Source organism: Plecotus auritus, assembly GCF_963455305.1.
Source record: "Plecotus auritus genome assembly, chromosome: 6".
Lineage (NCBI taxonomy): Eukaryota > Metazoa > Chordata > Mammalia > Chiroptera > Vespertilionidae > Plecotus > Plecotus auritus.
This window is the reverse complement of record NC_137773.1, coordinates 91120500-91145324: the sequence shown is the minus strand read 5'-3', so window position 1 is coordinate 91145324 and position 24825 is coordinate 91120500. Positions and strand designations below refer to the sequence as shown.

Sequence of the window (24825 nt, the reverse complement as noted above, 5' to 3'; positions counted from 1 at the left end):
ACCAGCGTCCCAGCCAAGGATACAGACGGGGAACCCAAGGGACAGTAGGGGACGTCTCCCCTACTTCCTGGGGTCTGGACGGAGGCCAAAAGGCTGGAGAACCGAGGGGGGCAGGAACGTCTTCACTGCCTCCCCAGGTTTGGAACCCCTCCTGGAGGGGCCCAGAAGGCAATCTCTGACGCGGGCCGCGGTTTATGGACAGAGACGCCAGAAAAACAACCGCCAGGAATTAACACGGGCTGGGACTTAACGCTAACGCTGCCGAGCTGGGGGGGGGGGGGAGGAGCCTTAGGGTCCCGAGCCACGAGGAGAGAAGAGGGGGGCACCCTGGACCATGAACGGTCAAATGGGATACTCGCACCCTCCTGGGTTTCACGGCACCAAATGTAAGGTTCGAGGCACAGGAAACGGGAGTCAGAGACCAAGGCATGTTAAAGAGGAAGTTTATTTTGCACTAACGAGCGAGATTCATTATGGAGGAGAGCAGAAAAACCAGGATTAGAGGAGGGGGAGGAGAAGGAGGACCCAGCTGGACTGCCTCGCAGACTGGGGAGACAGCAACATGTGCAGTGGTGAACACGCCTTTTGAGGGGAGGAACAGGCAGGGGTAGGGCCCAGGGCAGAACGGGAAGGGGTGGGGCCCAGGGCACTCGGCACGCGCTGATTGGTGGTTCAATGTCTCGGGGATGTCCCGACAGCAGACGCAGGTTACATCCTAACTCCGCCCACCAGTTGGGGGAAGGGAGGATCTATCAATTAATATGTAATATTGTAGAAAGTCATGTCCCAGAATTACCTCATTGTAATATTCATTTCTAAAAGAAATTACAGTTGACCCTTGAACAACATAGGTTTGAACTGCAAGTATCCACTTCTGAGCAGCAATCAAACACTTTTTTTAAAAGATGAACTGCCATTTCAATGTGTGGTTGGGAAACCACATGGAGGACTGGCTTAAGTTCTACAAGGATTTTGCAGTATGTGGGCAGTTGGTGCCCTTAATCCTTGAGTTGTTCAAGGATCAACAGTATTAGAAATCCACATCCTAATAACACACTTAAAAGAAACTTGGTAAACAAAAATATTTACAATTTTCAAAACAACTCTTTAACCTTGAACATTTTCCAGAACATTATACATAAATTAATTTCCATCAACCCTTATCAGGTTATTTACATTACTATTCCTTTCAGTGAGAGTTTTCAAATATAAAGATGTGGGTCCATCCCAGCCAGTGTAACTCAGTGTTTGAGCATCAACCTATGAACCAGGAGATCATAGTTTGATTCCCAGTCAGGGCATATGCCCGGATTGCAGACTGGACCCCCAGTGTGGGGCATGCAGGAGGCAGCCAATCAATGATTCTCTCTCATCATTGATGTTTCTGTCTCTCCCTCTCCCTTCCCCTCTGAAATAAATAAAAATATATTTTTAAAAAATATATAGACCAATGAAACCTTTCTCACACTCTTTACCTTCATGGTTTTATCCAATGAGTCCTCTAATGCCTCCAGAAAGAAGAGGAATAACTGGTCTTTCCCACACTATTCACATTCACTAGGGTTATATATATATATATATATATATATATATATATATATAATTTAATTGATTTCAGAGAGGAAGGGAGAGGGGCGAGAGGGATAGAAACATCAATAAAAGAGAATAATTGATTGGCTGCCTTCTACATGCCCCCTACTGGGGATTGAGCTGGCAACCCCGGGCATGTGCCCTTGGCCAGAATCGAACCTGGGACCCTTTAGTCCACAGGCTGACTATCTACTGAGCCAAATCAGCTAGGGCTACATTCACTAGGTTTTATTCGTGAATCCTCTTATGCCTTCGTAAAGATGAGCCGTCAACGAAGGCTTTCCCACATTCTTCACATTTATACGGTTTGTTCCCATTGTGCCTTTTCACGTGTAATTGAAGGTTTTTGTTACAATTGAAGGCTTTTCTACATTCCTTACATTTAAAGGGTTTCTCTCCGGTATGATTTCTTTCGTGTGTTTGTAAGTTATTGTGATCTTTATAGGTTTTACCACATTGTTTACATTCATAGGGTTTCTCTCCAGTGTGAGTTCTTTCATGTCTTTGTAACAAACTAAGGCAAGTGAATGCTTTCCCACATTCCTTACATTGGTAAGGTGTATTTCCAGTGTGCATTTTCATGTGTCCTTTAAGGGAGCTGGGATAGCTATAGGCTTTCCCACAATGTTTACATTCATAGGACTTCTCTCCAGTGTGAAACTTCTTGTGTATTTCTAAGGAGCTGTAGTATCTGAATGTTCTTCCACATTCCTTACATTCATAGGGTTTTTCTCCTGTGTGAGTCATTTTGTGTGGTTCTAAGGATCTGAAATATTTGAAGGACTTTCCACATATCCTACATTCATATGGTTTCTCTTCAGTGTGAGTTCTCTCATGTCTTCGAAGACAACTAGGATACATGAACGCTTTGCTACATTTTTCACATTGATAGGTCTTCTCTCCACTGTGGTACCTTTCATGATTTCGATAGGACCTGACAAGAGTGAATACTTTCCCACATTCCTTACATTGATAAGGAGTATTTCCTGTGTGCATTTTCATGTGTCCTTTAAGGGAGCTGTGATAACTAAAAGCTTTACCACAGTGTTTACATTCATAGGACTTCTCTCCAGTGTGAAACCTTTTGTGTATTTCTAAGGAACTGTAATGTCTGAATGCTCTTCCACATTCCTTACATTCAAAGGGTTTTTCTGCTGTGTGAGTCATTTTGTGTGGTTCTAAGGATTTGAAATATTTGAAGGTCTTTCCACATATCCTACATTCATATGGTTTCTCTGCACTGTGAGTTCTTTCATGTACGTGAAGTTGGCTGGGATGCCTGAATGTTTTACTACATTTTTCACATTGATAGGCCTTTTCTCCAGAATGGGTTCTCTCACCTGTTTGAAGAGAAGTTGAAGAACTAAAGGTTTTTGTACACACCTTACCATTATAAGGAGCATCTGCACTATGTTTGGTCATGTGTTTTTGAAGGATTTTGAGCCACATAAAGGTTTTCCCACATTCCTTACACTTATAGGGTTTCTCTCCATAGTGAGTTCTTTCATGATTTTCAAAGCACTGGTGATAACTAAAGGCTTTCCCACATACGTTACATTTATATGGCTTCGCTCCACATCTCTGATACTCAGAGTTTTGTCCAGTGTGACAGCTGGTGTGACTACTATGGGATGAATGATCTGTAAAGGCTTTGTCAAACATTGTGCATTCACATGGTGTTCCTCCAGGAAGAGATTTCTTCTTCAGACTGAAATCAGGAATAAGGCTGATGTTTTCTCCACAATGACTAACCGTTTTCCCTTCACAGATTCTCTCCAACATACAACTTCTGTAAAAAACAAGAAACACATCATGAATGAATTTTTATTAGAGCAGCGGTTCTCAACCTGTGGGTCCCTTTGGGGGACGAACGACCCTTTCACAGGGGCCACCTAAGACCATCAGAAAACACAGATATTTACATTACGATTCATAACAGTAGCAAAATTACAGTTATGAAGTAGCAATGAAAATAATTTTATGGTTGGGGGTCACCGCAACATGAGGAACTGTATTAAAGGGTCGCAGCATTAGGAGGGTTGAGAACCACTGTATTAGAGACTTTGTATTGATCAGTAAAATATTTGAAGTATATTAGTATGATTTACACTGAAAGTGTAGGTTTTATGTTTTGCCCGAGGTGTTACAGTTTAATATACTGAAGGCTCTGCAAGACAAGTTTACCCTTGCTATTAATAAAACAGTGATATTCATATACAGGGTTTAATAATGCTGTTTCCTAATCTACTAGTATTTTGCAAACACTGATCATTTATATCATATATAAGAAAGCAATTTGGTGAACATCTCCTAAGATGTAATACACTTAAAGAAGCTGTTGCTTTGGTTGTTTCTTTTTAAAATTTCAATTGTTTTTTACATGAGACACTGCTTTCTCTTGTAAGTGTGACTCACCTTCGTTTTCTCTTCTGGTTTTTGTACTGATCTTTGATGTCATGATCTTCCCATTTGTTACCTAAAGAAGCAGACCCAGAAAAATAATTCCAAAGTATTAGAAATTATTTAAAAATTAGTACATACTATTTCTATGATGAGCTGTAACTATTTGTCAATGTCATTCCTTCCCAAATGATACATCTTAGAAAATGCTGATGGGTAAAAAACACTTGTGCCTGGCTGGTGTTGCTCAGTGGTTAAACATTGACCTACACTGAGTGGCCAGATTATTATGATCTCTGAATGCATAATAATCTCTGAACGCATAATAATCTGGCCACTCAATACATACATACAGGCCTGGTGCATGAATTCGTGCATGGGTAGGGTCCAGCCAGCCTGGCCAGGGGGAGGGGATATGGGCGGTTGGCCGGACTGCCTGCTGGTCGAACTCCTGGTCGAGGGGTCAATTTGCATATTAGCCTTTTATTATATAGGATATACACTGAGTGTATATTATTATTATCATAATAATCTGGCTACTCAGTGTATGAACCAGTAGGTTACGGTTCGATTCCCAGTTAGAGCACATGCCTGGGTTGCGGGCTCAATGCCCAGTGTAGGGCCTGCAGGAGAGAAACCATTGATGTTTCTCTCTCTCTCTCTCCCTCTTCCTTCCTCTCTGAAAAACAAAGAAACTTGTGCTCTAATTGAGCCAGTGAAGAGAACTCATCATCCTTACCTATGGAGGCCAGGTTCCTGAAGGTTTCCCTCATCACATCTCTGTAGAGTTTCTTCTGTGAAGACTCCAGTAAAGCCCACTCCTCCAGACTGAAGTTCACAGCCACATCCTCAAAGGATACTGAGTCCTAAAACAATCCATATATGTACAGAGTAAAGTTTGTGAAGTTGACAGCCTGAAAATCTAGAATCCATTAATAAGAAGGTTACATATGATTCTATCATCTCCAATCATTTATTTTATGACTTGATCAAAGAAACGTCCTTTCCACACTTCCTCATAAATTTAAAACCATCATGAACACATGGAAATTACTTACACATTTTTACTATGATCACGTCACATCATTATTTCTCTAATAACAAGGTACAGAGCATGTTGAGAAATGACAAAAGTCTATACAAGTAAAACAAACATTATTATTATTTAAAGAGCACTTGTTTTTTATGGCAGAGAAAGCTATTTTTTAAAAAAAATATGTTTTATTGATTATTTACAGAGAGGAAGGGAGAGGGATAGAGAGTTAGAAACATCGATGAGAGAGAAACATCGATCAGCCGCCTCCTGCACACCCCTCACTGGGGATGTGCCCGCAACCAAGGTATATGCCCTTGACTGGAATCGAACCTGGGACCCTTCAGTCTTCAGGCCAACGCTCTATCCACTGAGCCAAACCGGCTAAGGCAAACATTATTATTTTAATAATATCAATGCCTTGAAAGAAAAACCGATTCAGCTCCTTTCTTATTATTCCCAATTGACAGCACGCCTAAGCCCGAATGTCAAATCTGCTTTCAATGAAGAAAATGTATTAAAGAACAAGAAGCTTTCCTATCACCAAACATGAGAATACATGTGGCCCTTGGGAACCCAAGTTTTATCAATATGCAGCAGACCATACCTGGTTAAAGTCCTCCAGGAGATTACAAATAATCAGATGTAATGAAAATATTCTACGGAGAAGCAGTGCCTTTTCCTTGTGTAATATTTACCACAGTTTTAGTTTTCAGTTTCTCTTTCTGTATGATTTGATGAGCTAAAATGGTAGTCATGTGCCACTTTAACAACAAGGACACACCCAGATATACGTTGTTAATTGAATTTGGCACTGTAGGAACACCATACACGAACTTCGCTGGTATGCATAGTCTACCACACTCCTAGGCTATGTGGTATAATAGATTGCTTGTTACTGTACTGAATACTGTAGGCAATTGGACACAAGGTATCTAGGCAATGCCTATCCTTCTGTCAATTCTTAGTCCCCTTGTTGAATAAAGGAGCATGATAACTCAACCCTTGGGCATAGAAATCCTCAGCTGATGAAACCACACATTGCTAACAGGGTATGAAAGGGCTTATAACTTTCATAATTGGTGTCTCTGGGGAAAGTAAGGCAGCCCTCTCAAGCAGACATGAAATAGCTTGAGAGAGCATGAAAAGGTGTGTGGACATGTTTTACCGAGTTTAGAAAGGGAACTAAGGTGAGAGTTCATACACAAGGGTGGAGCTAGCATGTAGTCAACTTCTTGCTACCCTATAGGACAAAGCATGAAGGCTCTTCTGTAGCATCAGATAGATGTAAAGACATGGGGGAAATAAATTATGAAGTATTAAAGCGGTCAGCAGTTAATCATCAATGACTGGAGTCAGAGACTTCCAAGTTTCTGATCTGGAATTTAAGTAACTTAAGAGGATGTCATTCTCTCAATCTCAAAAAAAAAAAAAAAAAAAAAAAAAAGCACAAAAACTGGAAATCATTTTCTATTCTTAGATCTATAATTTTGGTCCCAGGGCAATCTGGTGATTCCAGAATTTGGAAAGAGAAAATGAACCCAGTATTTTGAAATATGGCCCAAATACTTTGTTCTAAACACAATCAGTACTTAAAAAAGAAAAAAATCTGTCTCAGTGAAGAATAACGCAAAAACAAGAGAAAACAAATAAGATAGAAGGCAAGACCCATAAACCCTAGGTAAGCCTGCTTTAAACAAAAATTTGAAAGCACATCATGGGAATAACTTTAAAAAAATAAGGAAGGTAGAAACAAGTCAGTGCAGTAGCAATTTTCATAAAATTAAAAATAGATAGCAGTCAATGCAAAAAACGCACGTGACACTACCCATAAGAAAGAGCAAAAGTGCACACCCAAGTTTCATACTGAATTAGAAAAAAAAAATCAAAGACAATTAGAATATATTGAAAGAAGCCAGAGGAGAAAACACCTTACAAATACAAAACAAAAATAGAACTAAGTCAAACATCTCTTCATAAAATATGCTGGCAAGAAGGCAGTAAAATGATATATTTAAACTTTTGAAAGAAATGAAACACTCTCCTAGAATTCTGTGTCAAGCAAAATTATCCTTCAAAAAGTACAGGAAAATAAAAAGGTTGTGAGATTAAAACTGACAGAATTTGTTCAGAGAACACCTACTTTGAAAGAAAAATTTAAGAATTCATCAGAAAAAATATAAATGACACTTGTCAATTAAAAATGAATGATGGAGCCCTAACCGGTTTGGCTCAGTGGATAGAGCGTTGGCCTGCGGACTGAAGGGTCCCAGGTTCGATTCCAGTCAAGGGCATGTACATTGGTTGCGGGCACATCCCCAGTAGGGGGTGTACAGGAGGCAGCTGATCGATGTTTCTCTCCCATCGATGTTTCCAACTCTCTATCCCTCTCCCTTCTTCTCTGTAAAAAATCAACCACAGGTTGAGAACCGCTGCTGTAAAGCCTAAGACCATCGGAAAACAGATATTTTTACATTACGATTCATAACAGCACAAAATTACAGTTATGAAGTAGCAACGAAAATAATTTTATGGTTGGGGGTCACCACAACATGAGGAACTGTATTAAAGGGTCGTGGCATTAGAAAGGTTGAGAACCACTGTTCTAGAGCTTTCTATACTAAAGTTGCCCATCCTAAGTGGGCAATTTGACTTTAACAGCACAAACAGGCTTAAGTATATTTGTAAACAAAGAATATGTTGCCTTACAAACATCAAAATAATCTAGATAATGTGGTGGATGCTGATAGAACTATAGTATTTCTTCCTGGTGTCAGGAAGGCTGTGGCATTTTGTTTATAAAAAGTTGTTTAAGCCCTAGTCCAGTGGTCGGCAAACCGCAGCTCGTGAGCCACATGCGGCTCTTTGGCCCCTTGAGTGTGGCTCTTCCACAAAATACCACGGCCTGGGCGAGTCTATTTTGAAGAAGTGGCGTTAGAAGAAGTTTAAGTTTAAAAAATTGGGCTCTCTTGCCCTGACTGGTTTGGCTCAGGGGATGGAGCGTCGGCCTGCGGACTGAAGGGTCCCGGGTTCAATTCCGGTTAAGGGCATGTACCTTAGTTGTGGACACATCCCCAGGAGGGGGTGGGCAGGAGGCAGCTGAACGATGTTTCTCTCTCATCGATGTTTCTAACTCTCTATCCCTCTTTCTTCCTCTCTGTAAAAAATCAGTAAAATATATAAAAAATAAAAAAATAAAAAATTTGGCTCTCAAAAGAAATTTTCAATCGTTGTACTGTTGATATTTGGCTCTGTTGACTAATGAGTTTGCCCACCACTGCCCTAGCCAGTTTTGCTCAGTGGATAGAGCATCGGGTTGTGGACTGAAGGGTCCCGGGTTTGATTCTGGTCAAGGGCACGTGCCCGGGTTGTGGGCTCAATCCTCAGTGGGGGGCATGCAGGAGGCAGCCGATCAATGATTCTCTCTCATCATTGATGTTTCTCTCCCCCCCCCACCCAACTCTTTTTCCTCTCTGGAATCAATAAAAATATATTCTTTTTTAAAAAGTTGTTTAAGCCCTAGCTGGTTTGGCTCAGTAGATAGAGTGTTGGCCTGTGGACTGAAGGGTCCCGGGTTCAATTCCGGTCAAGGGCACATGCCGGGTTGCAGGCTCGATCCCCAGTAGGGGGTGTGCAGGAGGCAGCTGATGATTCTCTCTCATCATTGATGTTTCTATCTCTCTCTCCTTCTCCCTTCCTCTCTGAAATCAGTAAAAATACATATTTTTTAAAAAGTTGTTTAAAAACTCTGCAGTCCTACATGGTTTGATAGTTTTAGCAACATGAGCTCCACTGGTACCAAGTATGTCTCAGTCTCCACATTATCTGCTCACTGGAAAAGTATTGCAAGTTGAATATAATATGAAGTCTGTAGTAGAGCTATTGGAATCAGATGTAAGAATGGCATTGTCTTTGAGGTACAAAAATTAGTCCTTTCTAAACTTTATGAAGAAGGTTCCATAAAACGACTTTTAAATTCTGGAATGGCAGTAGCAGGTTTGTCCTCAGATGCCCGTTCATTAGCAGACACTGCAAGAGAAGAAGCTTGCAACTTCAGATCTAACTTTGGCTATAGCGTTACTAAAACATCTTGCAGACAGAGTGGCCACGTATGGACATACATATTGGGCATACACACTTCCCAGTGCTGTTAGAACTTCTGCCCGCGGTTTCATGTTAAAGTCTTACATGATGGTGCGTGACTGACCCATCGGGTATTCCATATGGTCACTGGGGCTATGTTACTGGCAAAGCCAGACAAGCTGGAAGACAGAAGTAGAAAAGCTTCAGATGAACAGAATGGCCTGCTGTGATGTTGTTATAGAAGTTACAAAAACCATTTCCATGGTACTTAATAAAGTTAATGATAAAGCTGAACTAGAGCTGAGTTGGGTTGGTGAAATAACTAAAGGATGACAAAAACTATCCCGGAAGATATAAAGGTTGATGCAGAGAAATAGGCTAAAGAATCTTTAAGGAAGAAAATGAATCAGGTAATGATAATATGTAACTTTTACTTCAGCATCTATTTTAAAATTGTAAAACCGTCCCAATGCAACTATTTAGCCCCTTGGATTACTACATACCCACGGAACCATGTTTTTTTAATTTTTTTGTCTTGTAAAAAAAAAAAAAAGTAATGAAGGCACTAGGGCCTCATATGTTTTGGGCAGTCGTCCATCTCCCTTTCATAAGCCCCTTTTTTCACTGTATGTGTGTCCTGAATGTCAAAAGAATGTCCACCAAGGAGAATGACATACATGTTAATGTCATACCTGTTCTCCCGGAGCAAGATAAATGCAGCTTATATCTGACCTGCAGACTGTGTGCTGTGATAATGGTGTCGAGGTTTCCTGAGAATAACCAGGTAAAGATGTATCATGACCCTTCAAGGTGAAGCCCAACTGTGCTAAATGGCTGTTGAAATAGGCACTGAAGAGAACACACTGTTACCCATATCTATGATAACAGAATCCGTACCAGTTAATGAGTAGAAGGGGTCAGTAATTTTGATAATGTCGGGAACTGGAAATACAGGTTTATTTGGTATGAACACAACCTCAAGGTTTTAGTAATCCAGTGTGAGAAGTCATTCATTCTCTCCAGGTTTAAAAAGGCAAAATTCAGCTGTTCAAAGTATAACTGGAGATAATGACTTCTTTCTAAAAGGTTTTTTATTACAGTTTTCAGTTCTTGAAGGCCCTTTTTAATTTACACTGGGTCACATTAACTAACATTACTAAGCGGTAAAGACCATAAAGTCAAATTTTGTAAAGCCAATTTGGAAGTGGTGAAGTCTTAATTTAATTAATTTTAATAAATGGATTCTTGGGTCAGAGCTTTCCTCATGACCATGGATATTTTTGGAGAATGGATGCTATGACCTTGAGTCAAAGGCAGACTTTTCATTTTTACGTGAAGTATACCCCTTTCTCCTTTATATTATTTCAGCAATTCCCCTAAGATCAGGGGGTACCTTGCTTTAATTTATTGAGATCCCAGGTATAACTGTAACTTGAAACCAAATTACATGAGAATTGCATGAAAGGTTGCATACCACTGCATTACAGATAATGGTTAACAATCTGAAATTATTTTTAGAGACTCAAAGTCCAAAGAGTGACCTTTAATTTTTTTTTTATTTAATTCTTTCCGTATATTTTGAATTTCCAATTAAGTCAAATTCTGAACCATGTTCAATGCCTTTTTCCTTTTGTTCTTTTGCTCAAGCCCTTACCTGTTTTATATTTTAGGTCACTATAAAGACATCAGAGGAATGAATGTGCAGTCTCTCTAGCATGGTACCCATTAAACTTTCCCTTCAGAGGGCCTCAAAGCAGTGCTATCAAGATTAGAGGCCTCGCCTAGGAAATGATTGCTATATAGAATTTAAGGACCTGAGGCTTGAGTCCAGTGTGAGTTAGTCCCTTTACTATGCCACAGACAGGCCATAACTATTGTCCCCACTAACCAGGGGGTCAGAATCTCTGTTGCAGTAGATGCAGAGCCAGTAGCAGCAGAGGTACTTAAGGGTCCTGGTAAGCTCCCTGGTATTAGGAGAGTGAACTGAGCCCAACGTCGATTGGCTGCTTTTCCCAATCTCTTCTCTTTCTTTCTCTCTCCGAAATAACTTCTCTTTAAGATGTGACCATCAGCCCTGACCAGTTTGGCTCAGCGGATAGAGTGTCGGACTGCGGACCAAAGGGTCCCGGGTTCGATTCCGGTCAAGGGCACGTACCTCGGTTGCAGGCTTCTCCCTGGCCAGGCCCTGGTTGGGGCTCGTGCAGGAGGCAACCCATTGATGTGTCTCTCTCACATCAATGTTTCTCTCCATCTTTCCCTCTCTCTCTTCCACTCTCCATAAAAATCAATGGAAAAATATCCTTGGGTGAGGATTAAAAAAAAAAAAAAAGGTATCACAGAATCTATTAAAATATTATTATTAAAAAAAAAAGATGTGACCATCAAATAGGCACACCTTATTCATACCATACAATCTTTCTTTTTGCCATTAGACTCCCCTCCTACCGTCAGGGCAACCCCAGCCTCTGTCACAGCCTCACTCTAAGGCAGTGGTCGGCAAACTCATTAGTCAACAGAGCCAAATATCAACAGTACAATGATTGAAATTTCTTTTGAGAGCCGAAAACCGACTTCTGCGCATGGGCCACGAAGTTTCAATCGCACTGTACATGTGCGCCCGCATATGATATTTTGTGGAAGAGCCACACTCAAGGGGGCCAAAGAGCCGCATGTGGCTCGCGAGCCGCAGTTTGCTGACCACTGCTCTAAGGGAAGACAGGATCCAACATAGACATCTGCCCAAGGTCTTTTAACAAGTATACCATTCTAATAATACTACTCCCAAAGGTAGATCCGACCTTGCCACAGTGGCAATCATCATCAGCTAGCACTGCACCTCGTCCCAAGTGGTTCCAACAATGGACCAGACAACAGCCGGCCTTGGTTCTCATCACAGTCCCTTCCAAGCGACCCAGACCTGGCACATGCAGCAGCTGACCTCGCCCCTACCCAAGCAGCTCTAGGCCCTGCACAATCTGCAGCTGGCCTCAGCCACAGCAGAACCACTCTAAACAGGCTTCAGAGCTGGCATACTTGGAAACCAGCTTTGTCTTACAGGAGTGCCACACCCAAGTTACCTCACAAATGACACACTGAGTGGGGGGACTCAGCCAGCACCCATCAAAGCGACTCCTGCTCCATGGGGCCAACCCCTGTACACAATTACCCAAATCAGTCATGACAAGTTTTAGTGACTAGTCAGCATGAGAAAAAATCCTACCCCTGGTAATACCCACACCAATCCCCACCAAAGTAACACAGAAGGGCACACAGAACTCACACAGGAGACACCTGTGGAATACCTGACTCTGGTGACCCATGGGGATTGTGCCAAGGGGGCCCATATAACATTTTCAACACAAAACCACTCTTAAAAAGGGAGACATAATTGATCTATGTTATACACTGAAACAAACAGAGAGAAGCGAAATGAGACAATGGAATACTTTCCAAATTAAAGAAAAGGACAAAATTCCAGAAAATGAACTAAATGAAGCAGAAACAGACAATCTACTAGATAAAGAATCCAAAGCAATGACTATAAAAATACTCAACAAAATCATGGTAGAATAATAGATGAACTCAGTGGAAATGCTCACAAAGAGATTAAAAAAAAACAAACACATAAGAAACTATTGAAGAATACAATAACTAAAATAAAAAATACACTAGAAGGAATTAACAGCAGATTAGGTTATGCAGAAAAACAAATCAGCAATCTGGCAGACAAGATAATAGAAATCACACAATCGGAACAGTAAAAAAGTAAAAAGAATGTTAAAGAACACGGATAGTTTAAGAGACCTTTGAAACAACATCAAGCATACTAACATTTGCATTATAGGAGTTTCAGAAGGAGACGGGAGAAAGAGATTGAATCTATATGAAGAAATATTGGCTGAAAACATCCCTAATATGATGAAGAAAACTGACATTTATGTCAGGAGGCAAAGAAATTTTTAAACAAGAGAAACCCAAAGAGACTCATAACAAGACACAACATAATTAAAATGTCAAAAGACTGAATAAAAACAGAATCTCTCCCTGGTCCGTGTGGCTCAGTTGGTTGAGTGTCATCCTGTGCACTAAAAGGTTGGTGGTTCAATTATCAGTCAGGGCACATACTCAGGTTGCAGGTTCAATCCCTGGTCGGGGTGTGTACGGGAGGCAACCGATGGATGTTTCTCACATCGATGCTTCACTCTTTGTGTCCTTTTCCCTTTCCTTTCCCCTCTCACTAAAAAAAAAAAAAAAAATCAATAAAAAACAAAACAAAACAAAAAACCAGAATCTCCTTTTCGACAAGGCTTTGCTTCCAGAACAGTGTTGTGAGAACCACTGTTAAATCTAAGCCAACATTGGAAAGAGCCCTAACTGGTTTAACTCAGTGGATAGAGTGTCCTGCCTGCGGACTGAACGATCACAGGTTTGATTCCGGTCAAGGGCACATGCCAGTAGGGGGCATGCAGGAGGCAGCCAATCAATGATTCTCATCATTGATGTTTCTATCTCTTTTTCCCTCTCCCTTCCTCTCTGAAATTAATTTATATATATGATATATTTTTTAAGTAAAAAAAACAAATTGGAAAGAAAAAAGCTCATAGCAACATCATCAGCATTAGACATGTTAATTTGGATGAGTCTACCACTACTGACCATCTGAAGTACAAATTTTGTGGGATGGACAAAAAAACTGAGAAGGCTGTTGAAACAGGTAAAGATTCTGTCAAGTATGCCTGAGTCTTGGATAAGCTGAAAGCTGAACGTGAGTATCACCACTAATATCTCCCTGTGGAAATTCGGGACTAACAAGTATTATGTGACCATCATGGATGCTCCAGGACACAGAGACTTCATCAAAAACATGATTACAGGCACATCTCAGGCTGACTGTGCTATCCTGATTGTTGCTGCTGGTGTTGGTAAATTTGAAGGACGTATCTTCAAAAATTGACAGACAGGTAAGCATGCCCTTCTGACTTACATACTAGTTGTGAAGCAACTAAGTATTGGTGTTAACAAAATGAACTAAACCGAGCAGCCCTATAGACAGAAGAGATACAAGGAAATCATTAAGGAAGTCAGCACCTACATCAATACAATGGAAAACCACTCCAACAAAGTAGCATTTGTGCCAATTTCTGGTTGGAATGGTAACAACATGCTGGAGCCAGGTGCTAACAGGCCTTGGTTCAGGCTATGGGGAGTCACCCATTAAGATGGCAATACCAGTGGAACCATATTACTTGAAGTACTGGATTGCATCCGGCCACCAACTTGTCCAACTAACAAGTCCCTGCATCTACCCCTCCAGGATGTCTACAAAACTGTTGGTGTCAGTACTGTCCCTGAGGGCCAAGTGGAGACTGGTGTTCTCAAAACCTGGCATAGTGGTCACCTTTGCTCCAGTGATCACTACAACTGAAGTGTGTTGAAATGCTCCATAAAACTGAGCAAGACTCTTCCTGGGCACAATGTGGACTTGAATGATAAGAATGTTTCTGTCATAGATGTTCACTGCAGCAATGTGGCTGGTGACAGAAAAACTGCCCACGAATGGAAGTAGTTGGTTTCCAGCTCAGGTGATACCCAGGCCAAATCAGTGCTGGGTATGCACCTGTGCGGGATTGTCACACAGCTCACATTGCTTGCAAATTTGCTCACCTTAAAAAGATGAATCATCGTTCTGGAAAAAAGCTGGAAGATGGCCCCAAGTTTTTGAAATCTGGTAATGCTGCCATCATTGATATGGTTCCTGGCAAGGCCATGTATGTGGAGAGATTCTCTGAATATCCTCCTCTGGGCCATTTTGCTGGTCATGACATGAGACAGACAGTTGCCGTGGGTGTCAGAAAAGCAGTGGACAAGAAGGCAACTGGAATTGGCAATCACCAAGGCTGCCTTGAGGTTTCAGAAGGCTAAATAAATATTATCCCTAATAACCTGCCATCTAGTCTTAATCGGTGGTGGAAGGACAGTCTCAGAACTGTTTGTCTTCATTGGCCATTTAAGATTAAAATAACAGACTGGTTAATGATTACATCGTAAAACCTTCAGAAAGAAAGGAGTGTTTTGTGAAATATTTGGTGTGTTTTTCCCCTGTGGCAGTTTTTAAATTTTTAGTTTTGAAAAATCAGTACTTTTTGGCAGCAAGAGAAAAACAGCTAGATACACAAAGCTGAATACCCATATGACCATCAGCCAATTTTTCAGGAGAAACTTTGCAGTCCAGAAAATAATAGCATGACATATTAAAAAAGGTGAAAGGAGCCCTAACTGGTTTGGCTCAGTGGATAGAGCATCAACCTGTGGACTGAAGGGTCCTGAGTTCAATGCTGGTCAAGGGCACATGCCCGGGGTTGTGGGCTCAATCCCCAGTAGGGGGCATGCAAGAGGCAGCCAATCAATGATTCTCTCTCATCCCTGATGTTTCTATCTCTCTCTCCCACTCCTTTCCTCTCTGAAATCAATAAAAAAATATATTTTAAGAAAAAGTTAAAAGGAAAAACACCTACAAAGAAGCATACTCCACCCAATAAGGTAATCATTCAGAATTAAAGGAGAGATAAAAAAAAATTTCCAGTCAGAAAAAAAAAAAATCTCACTAGTAAAAGTAAATAAACATTTAGTAAAAGTAATAGATCAACTAATTGTAAAACTACTGTGATGGTTAAAGACAACAGTAGTAAAATCAGGATTATATAAAATAATTAAGAAACAATCGCCCTAACTGGTTTGGCTCAGTGGATAGAGCATTGGCCTGTGGACTGAAAGGTCCCAGGTTCAGTTCCAGTCAAGGGCATGTACCTTGGTTGTGGGCACATCCCCAGTAGGAGGTGTGCAGGAGGCAGCTGATCGATGTTTCTCTCTCATTGATGTTTCTAACTCTCTATCCTTCTCCCTTCCTCTCTGTAAAAAATCAATAAAATATATTTTAAAAAAAAAAGAAAGAAACAATGGACAAAAACATAAAACATGCCATTATAAATGTAATATGTAGAGAGAGTGTAATAAGTGTAGTATTTTTAGAATGATTCAACGGAGGCAGCCATTAACTTAAAATGGACAACTTTAAACATAAGTTGTTATAAATGAAGCTCATGGTAACCACAACCCCAAAAAATATAATAGATACAAAAAATTTAAAGAGAAATGTATCCAAATATAACATTAAAGAAACTTATCAATACCCAAAATAAAAAAGCCAAAAATTAAATACAAAAAGAACAACTACAAGAACAAAAAAAATAACAATTAATACAATGGTAGTAAGTACATGTGCCTATCAATAAATACTTGAAATGGAAATTCAACAAAATGCTCCAATAAAGATTTAGGGTAACTAAAGGGATAGTAAAAAATAAGACATATTCATATGCTGCCTACAAAGACTGATTTCAGACATAAAGACATAGACTAAAATGTAGGATGGAAAAGGTATGTCATAAAATGAAAATGAAAAGAAAGCTAAGGTAGCAAGACAAAAAAAGACTTTAAAATTAAAACTATAACAAGAGACAAAAGACATTACATAAAGATAAAAAGATCAATCAAACAGGATGATATAACACTGTACAAATCTATGCACCCAACATCCTATATAATAAAGAGGTGATATGCAAATTGACCCTCACAGCCTCGTACAAGATATAAAGATGGCCGCCACAAGATGGCCGGCAGGGGAGTGTAGTTGTGGGCAATCAGGCCAGCAGGGGAGGGCAGTTAGGGGTGACCAGTCCGGCAGGGGAGGGCAGTTAGGGGTAACCAGGCCAGCAGGGGAGGGCAGTTGGGGGTGACTGGGCCAGCAGGGGAGGGCAGTTAGGGGAGGGCAGTTGGGGGCAATCGTGCCGGCAGGGGAGCAGTTAGGCATCGATCAGTCTGGCAGGGTAATGGTTAGGGGGTGATCAGGCTGGCAGGCAGGTGAGCAGTTGGGAGCCAGTAGTCCTGGATTGTGAGAGGGATGTCTGACTGTGGGATTGGGCCTAAATCGGCAGTTGGACATCCCCCGAGGGGTCCCAGATTGGAGAGGGTGCAGGCTGGGCTGAGGGAGAACCGGCCCCCCCCCCCCAGTGCACCAATTTCGTGCACTGGGCTTCTAGTAGTAGCACCTAAATATAAAGCAAAAGTTAATAGACATAATGGAAGATATAGGTACTATAATAATAATAATAGGAGGGGACTTCTAATACCCCATTTAAATCAATGGATAGATCATCCAGACACAAAATCAACAAAAAAAACTTGGCTCAAAATGACATTTTATACAGGTGGATTTAATAGTTACTGCAGAATATCCCATTTACAGACAGCAGAACACACATTCAAGTCCAATGCACATGAAACATTCTACAAATTAGATCACATTAGTCCACAGAACTAGTCCCAATAAATTTAAGAAGACAAAAATCATATCAAGCATCTTTTCTGACCACACATTATAAAATTAGAAATCAATTACAAGAAAAAAAATCACCTAGAAAAAGCACAACTATGTGAAGGCAAAAAACATGCTACTAAGAATATATCAAAATATATATTAAGACAAGAGGAAAGATGGCGACCGGCAGGAAGGTAGGGAGGGAGAGTGTGTGAGAGAGTGAGGGAGCGATAGAGGTGTGTGTGGACGTGTGTGGGTGTGTGTGTGAGTGAAATAGGGACAGTTAGACCCTGCAGTTCTTCCAGGGGGCTGCCAATCCAGGCAGTTTTAGATGGCAAAACCCCACTGCCACCGCAAACACTCTGGGGAGGACACCAGCGGCACAGAGACCACACCATCTTGAAGAACAGAACTGCTTGAGACTAGGATCCTAGCCTCGCCAATGCCCAGTCTGGTCTCAGAAGCAAACCAGGACCCTACAGCCACACTGGTAAAAGACCTGCCACCACAGCTGCAGACCCAGGGACACCAAGACTCCAGGCACCACAGCCGCAGATTTCTGTGAGTCACAAAGCCCAATCCCCCTCCTCCACAGCTCCTGCAGCAGCGACATAGAAACTACCAGACCCCAGCCGCACAATAAGGCTTTCTGCACACACAAAGCAGTGGCAACTCTGCCTGACTTTGAGCCTTGGTGTCAGACATGGGAAATTTGTTTCCCGCGACTCGTCTCTGCGCCCAGGCAGGGAGATTGAGCTGAATCTGAGCCTACCTGCTCATCCTTAGAGAGGTAGTTTTCTGTGACCAGATCCCGCGCCCATGCAGGGCAGGGAGACAGCGCTTAACTTGAGCTCAGACTTGTGAACTCTGGGAATTTGTTTCCCGCGACTCGTCACCGCGCCCAGGCAGCGAGGCAGTCCTGAATTTGAGCATAGGCGCACAACCTTGGGGAGATTGTTTTCTGTGACCAGATCCTGCACCCACGCAGGGAGACAGCGCTGAATTTGAGACTGGGGGTGAAAACCCGGGGAGTTTGTTTCCCATGACCAGACCCTGCACCTTAGCAGAGAGGCTGCGCTGAATTTGGACCTGGATGTGTGGACTCGGGGAGTTTGTTCCCCACGACCAGACCCTGTGCCCACACAGGGAGGCAGTGCTGAATTTGAACCTGGGTGCATGCACAAGGGGAGTTTGTTTTCCACTGTGCACACCCGCGTGACCAGACCCCACACCCACACTTAGTGGCAGTGCCACCTGACTTTGATTCAGGGCAAGCACACACGGAAGGCTGTTTACCGCAGGGCAGAAGTGGACCTCCTGCCAACACAGTGCGACTGAGCAACCTGGTCTCCCAAGCAGATCGGGGACCCTGAATCTCCACGCAAGAGGCAGCATTGACCACCAGTGACTAGACTCTGTTCCTCATTGCATGCGCCTGGGATCCCTGATTCCCAGTACATTCACACTAAGAGCCAGTGACTCCAATTCTTGGTGCATGTGCACCCAGGGACCCTGATTCTCAGTGCGAGGTAGCACCAAGCAACAGAGACTCGGATACTCGATTCTCGGCATGGACACAGGGAGCCTCTGACTCCTGACACACAATAGGGGACTTTGATTTTTGGCACACGCCAGTGGGTCCTCTGTTTCAACATGGCGCAGGCCACACTAAGTCCCTGATTCTAGGTGCACACACAAGGCCACACTAAGCGCCTGAGACTCTGACCCAAGGCGAGCGTGGCCCCCACCAACCGCATGTCTTGGTGTCAGAGCTCTTTAGTGACACTTGGGGGGTGAAAAACTCCCACTGCACATGGCCCAGCCCCCCGCAACTCGATATTTGAACCTTCTGGTGATAGTCAGAATGGGGAGACAACAAAGCAATCCCCAGAGGAAAGAAAAGGAGGAATCGCCAAGTAAGGAAATAAGTGAAACGGAAGCATGCAACATGACAGAAAAAGAATTCAGAGTAATGGTCATACAGTTCATACACCGGATGGACGAAAAAATCAACAACCTATGCAAAAATCAGGAAGAAATGAAAAATGATATAGTTACATTAAAAAACACCATGGAAGGCTTCAACAGTAGACTAGAAGAAACAGAGGACCGAATTAGTGAGTTAGAAGATCAGGTACAGAAACAAGCCCAATCTGAACAGCAACTAGAGAAAAAAATTAAAAAGCAGGAGGGGAACCTAAGGGAGCTTTGGGACAATGCAAAACAAAATAACATACATATAATAGGGCTGCCAGAAGGACAAGAAGAGCAGCAAGGATTAGAAAATTTATTTGAAAAAATAATGACAGAAAACTTCCCTGATATGGGGAAGAAAAAAGTTACTCAAGTACAGAGAGTCCTAAGCAAGATGAATCCCAGAAGACCCACACCAAGACACGCCATAATTACAATGGCAAATGTTATTGACCAGTGGTTGGCAAACAGCGGCTCATGAGCCACATGCAGCTCGCGAGCCGCAGTTTGCCGCTCTGTTGACTAATGAGTTTGCCGACTACTGTTATTGACAAAGAGAGAATCTTAAAGGCTGCAAGAGAGAGACAGAAAGTTACCTACAAAGGATCCTCCATCAGATTACCAAATGATTTCTCAACAGAAACACATCAAGCTAGAAGGGAATGGAAGGATATATACAAAGTGATGCAAAGCAAGGGACTGAATCCAAGAATACTCTATCCAGCAAGACTATCAATCAAAATTGAAGGGGAAATCAGGAGCTTTGCAGACAAAAAAAGGCTAAGGGAGTTTATCACTACCAAGCCAGCAATGCAAGAAATGCTAAAGGGAATGCTATAAAAAGAAGAAACAAAAAGGTAAGAAGGAACACAGCCTCAAAAAATAAAAATGGCTACAAACAAGTACCTTTCAATAATAACTTTAAACGTAAATGGACTAAATGCTTCAATCAAAAGACATCGAGTGGCTGAATGGATAAAAAAACATGACCCATATATATGCTGTCTACAAGAGACCCACCTCAGAACAAGAGACTCACACAGACTGAATGTGAAGGGATGGAAAAATATCTTTCAGGCAAATGGAAATGAAAAAAAAGCTGGGGTTGCAATACTTATATCTGACAAAAAAGACCTCAAAGTGAAGGCCATAACAAGAGATAAGGAAGGCCACTTCATAATACTAAAGGGATCGATACAACAAGAGGATATAACCCTGATAAATATATATGCACCCAATGCAGGAGCACCCAAATACATAAAAAATCTCTTGGAAGATATCAAGAGAGAGATCGACAACAATACAATCATAGTAGGGGACTTTAATATACCACTGACATCACTGGATAAATCCTCTAGACAAAAAATCAGCAAAGAAACAACAATCCTAAATGACTCACTAGATCAGATGGACTTAATTGACATCTTCAGAACATTTCACCCCAAAGCTGTGGAATATACGTTCTTCTCAAGTGCACATGAGATATTTTAAAAAATAGACCACATACTGGGTCACAAGCAAAATCTCCCCAAATTCAAGAAGATTGAAATCATACCAAGCATCTTTTCAGACCACAATGGCATAATATTAAATATAAACTACAATAAAAACAATCCAAAACATTCAAACATTTGGAAGCTGAATAGCATGTTATTAAATATTGTTTGGGTTACCAATGAGATCAAAGAAGAAATTAAAAACATTCTGGAAACTAATGACAATAAAAACACAACAATCCAAAACCTATGGGACACAATGAAAGCAGTCCTGAGAGGGAAGTTTATAGCTCTACAAGCCTACCTCAAAAAACAGGAAAAAATGGTAGTAAATCATCTAATGCTACAACTCAAAGAATTAGAAAGAGAGCAACAAGAAAAGCCCAGAGTGAGCAGAAGGAAGGAGATAATAAAGATTAGAGCAGAAATAAATGACATAGAGACAAAAAAAAAAAAAAACACAATACAAAAGATCAATGAAACCAAGAGCTGGTTCTTTGAAAGGATAAACAAGATTGATGAACCTCTAGCCAGGCTCACTAAGAAGCAAAGAGAGAGGACTCAAATAAACAAAATCAGAAATGTAGAGGCAAAATAACAACAGACCTCACAGAAATACAAAGGATTGTTAAAAAATATTATGAACAACTCTATTCCAACAAACTAGACAACCTGGAGGAAATGGACATATTCCTAGAAAAATACAACCTTCCAAAACTCAATCAGGAAGATTCTAAAAATCTCAATAGATCAATAACTATGGAAGAAATTGAAGCAGTCATCAAAAAGCTTCCAGCAAACAAAAGCCCAGGGCCAGATGGCTTCACAGGAGAGTTATACCAAACATTCAAGGAAGAACTAAAACCTATCCTGCTCAGAGTATTCCAAAAAATTCAAGAGGAAAGAACACTTCCAAACTCATTCTATGAAGCCAGCATCACCCTAATACCAAAGCAAGATAAAGACAACACAATGAAAGAGAATTACAGGCCAATATCCCTCATGAACATAGATGCCAAAATCCTCAACAAAATTCTAGCAAATCGGATCCAGCATTACATCAGAAAGATCATACACCATGACCAAGCAGGATTTATCCCAGGGATGCAAGGATGGTACAATATCCGCAAATTAATTAACATGATACATCACATAAACAAATTGAGGGAGAAAAATCACATAGTCATATCAATTGATGCAGAAAAAGCATTTGACAAAATCCAACACCTTTCTTGATAAAAACTCTCAGCAAGGTGGGAATAGAAGGATCATACCTTAACATCATAAAAGCCATATATGACAAACCCACAGCCAGCATCACACTCAATGGACAAAAACTAAAGCCATTTCCCCTAAAAACAGGAACAAGACAGGGATGCCCACTCTCACCACTTCTGTTTGACATAGTACTGGAAGTACTAGCCATTGCTATCAGACAAGAAGAAGAAGTAAAAAGCATCCAAATTGGAAAAGAAGAAGTAAAACTGTCCTTATTTGCAGATGACATGATATTGTACATGGAAAACCCTAAATACTCCATCAAAACATTATTAGACTTAATAAATAGTTCGGCAATGTAGCAGGATACAAAATTAATGCCAAGAAATCTATGGCATTTCTATACACCAATAGTGAACTTACAGAAAAAAAGACTAAAAAAGCAATCCCATTTACCATCATACCAAAAAAATTAAGATACCTAGGAATAAACTTAACTAAAGAGGTAAAAGACCTATATGCAAAAAACTACAGGACACTGAAAAAAGAGACAGAGGAAGATATAAACAGATGGAAGAACACACCGTGTTCATGGATTGATAGAATCAACATCATCAAAATGTCCATACTACTCAAAGCAATCTATAGATTCAATGCAATCCCCATTAAAATACCAATGGCATATTTCACAGACCTAGAACGAACTCTCCAAAAATTCATCTGGAATAAAAAAAGACCCCGAATAGCTGCAGCAATCCTGAGAAAGAAGAACAAAGTAGGTGGGATCTCAATACCAGATATCAAGGTGTATTACAAAGCCACTGTTCTCAAAACAGACTGGTACTGGCACAAGAACAGAATATAGACCAACGGAATAGAATAGAGAACCCAGAAATCGACCCAAACCACTATGCCCAATTAATATTCGACAAAGGAGGCATGAACATACAATGGAATCAAGACAGTCTCTTCAATAAATGGTGTTGGGAAAATTGGACAAATATATGCAAAAAAATGAAACTAGACCACCAACTTACACCATATACAAAAATAAACTCAAAATGGATAAAGGACTTAAACATAAGACGGGAAACCATAAAAATACTAGAGGAATCCACAGGCAGCAAAATCTCAGACATATGCAGAAAGAACTTCTTCACTGATACTGCTCCTAGGGCAATGGAAACTAAAGAGAAAATAAACAAATGGGACTACATCAAAATAAAAAGCTTTTGCACTGCAAAAGAAACCATCAACAAAACAAGAAAGACCACTTCATGGGAGAACATATTTGCCAATGTTATCACCGATAAGGGTTTAATCTTCAACATCTACAGGGAACTCATACAACTCAACAAAAGGAAGATAAACAATCCAATCACGAAACAGGCAACGGACCTAAATAGAAACTTTTCGAAAGAAGACAGAAGGAAGGCCAAGAGACATATGAAAACATGCTCAAAGTTACTAATTATCCGAGAAATGAAAATCAAAACGACAATGTGGTATCATCTCACACCTGTCAGAATGGCTATCATCAACAAATCAATAAACGACAAATGTTGGAGAGGATGCGGAGAAAAAGGAACCCTCATGCACTGCTGGTGGGAATGCAGATTGGTGCAGCCACTATGGAGAACAGTATGGAGTTTCCTCAAAAAACTAAAAATGGAACTCCCATTTGACCCAGTAATACCACTTCTAGGAATATATCCCAAGAAGCTAGAAACATCAATCAGAAAGGATATATGCACCCTTATGTTCATAACAGCACAATTTACCATAGCTAAGATTTGGAAACAGCCTAAGTGCCCATCAGCAGATGAGTGGATTAAAAAACTGTGGTACATCTACACAATGGAATACTACGCTGAGCTAAAAAAGAAGGAATTCCTACCATTTGCAACAACATGGATGGAACTGGAGAGCATTATGCTAAGTGAAATAAGCCAGTCAGAGAAAGACAAATATCACATGATCTCACTCATCTATGGGAAATAATGAACAACATAAACTAATGATCAAAAACAGATCCAGAGAAAGGGAAGCATCGATCAGACTGTCAAACCTCAGAGGGAAGGTAGGGGAGGGTGGGGGTAAGGGGGCGAGATCAACCAAAGGACTTGTATGCATGCATATAAGCCTAACCAGTGGACACAGACAACAGCGGGGGGAGGGTATAAGTAGAGGGGGTTGGGAAGGTAATGGGGGGATGAGGACAAATATGTAATACCTTAACCAATAAAGAAATTAAAATGCAAAAAAAAAAAAAAGCTGTGGTACATTTACCCAATGGAATACCACTCGGCCATAAAAAGGAGGAGAATTTTACCCTTTGCAACAGCATGGATGACCTGGAGAACATTATGCTAAGTGAAATAAGCCAGTCCGAGAAAAAAAAGTACAATATGATTTCACTCATATGTGAAATTTAATGAACAAGTTGGATTAACAAGCAAAATAGAGACAGACTCATAGATAGAGAGCAGGCAGACAGCTCTGGTAGGGGAGTGTTGGGGTGTTTGTGGAGGGATTGAGCAAAAAAGTAAAAATTAAAAAGTAATGGAAAAAATATATATATCTTAAGACAAATGGAAATGGAAAAACAATATTCCAAAATCTATGAGACAAAGCTAATGTAGTTCTAAAAGGCA

At 40.9% G+C, this 24825-nt stretch overlaps 1 protein-coding gene and 1 pseudogene across 2 annotated transcripts; one reads left to right on the top strand and one right to left on the bottom strand.

Annotated features, from left to right (window-relative positions):
• Window positions 1-432: 432 nt before the first annotated feature.
• LOC308251744 (uncharacterized protein) lies at window positions 433-5781 on the bottom strand (the record flags this gene model as incomplete). The annotated part of the gene is made up of 4 exons (XM_080675455.1): window positions 433-3379; window positions 4006-4066; window positions 4730-4856; window positions 5722-5781. 4 exons carry the CDS (start codon window positions 5779-5781, stop codon window positions 1819-1821), a joined length of 1809 nt encoding a protein of 602 aa, XP_080531581.1. The 3' UTR covers window positions 433-1818.
• A 3024-nt stretch (window positions 5782-8805) lies between these two features.
• On the top strand, window positions 8806-9533 carry LOC308251190 (proteasome subunit alpha type-3-like; annotated as a pseudogene). The gene has a single exon. The product of its transcript is annotated as a proteasome subunit alpha type-3-like (transcript).
• The last annotated feature ends 15292 nt before the right edge of the window (window positions 9534-24825 follow it).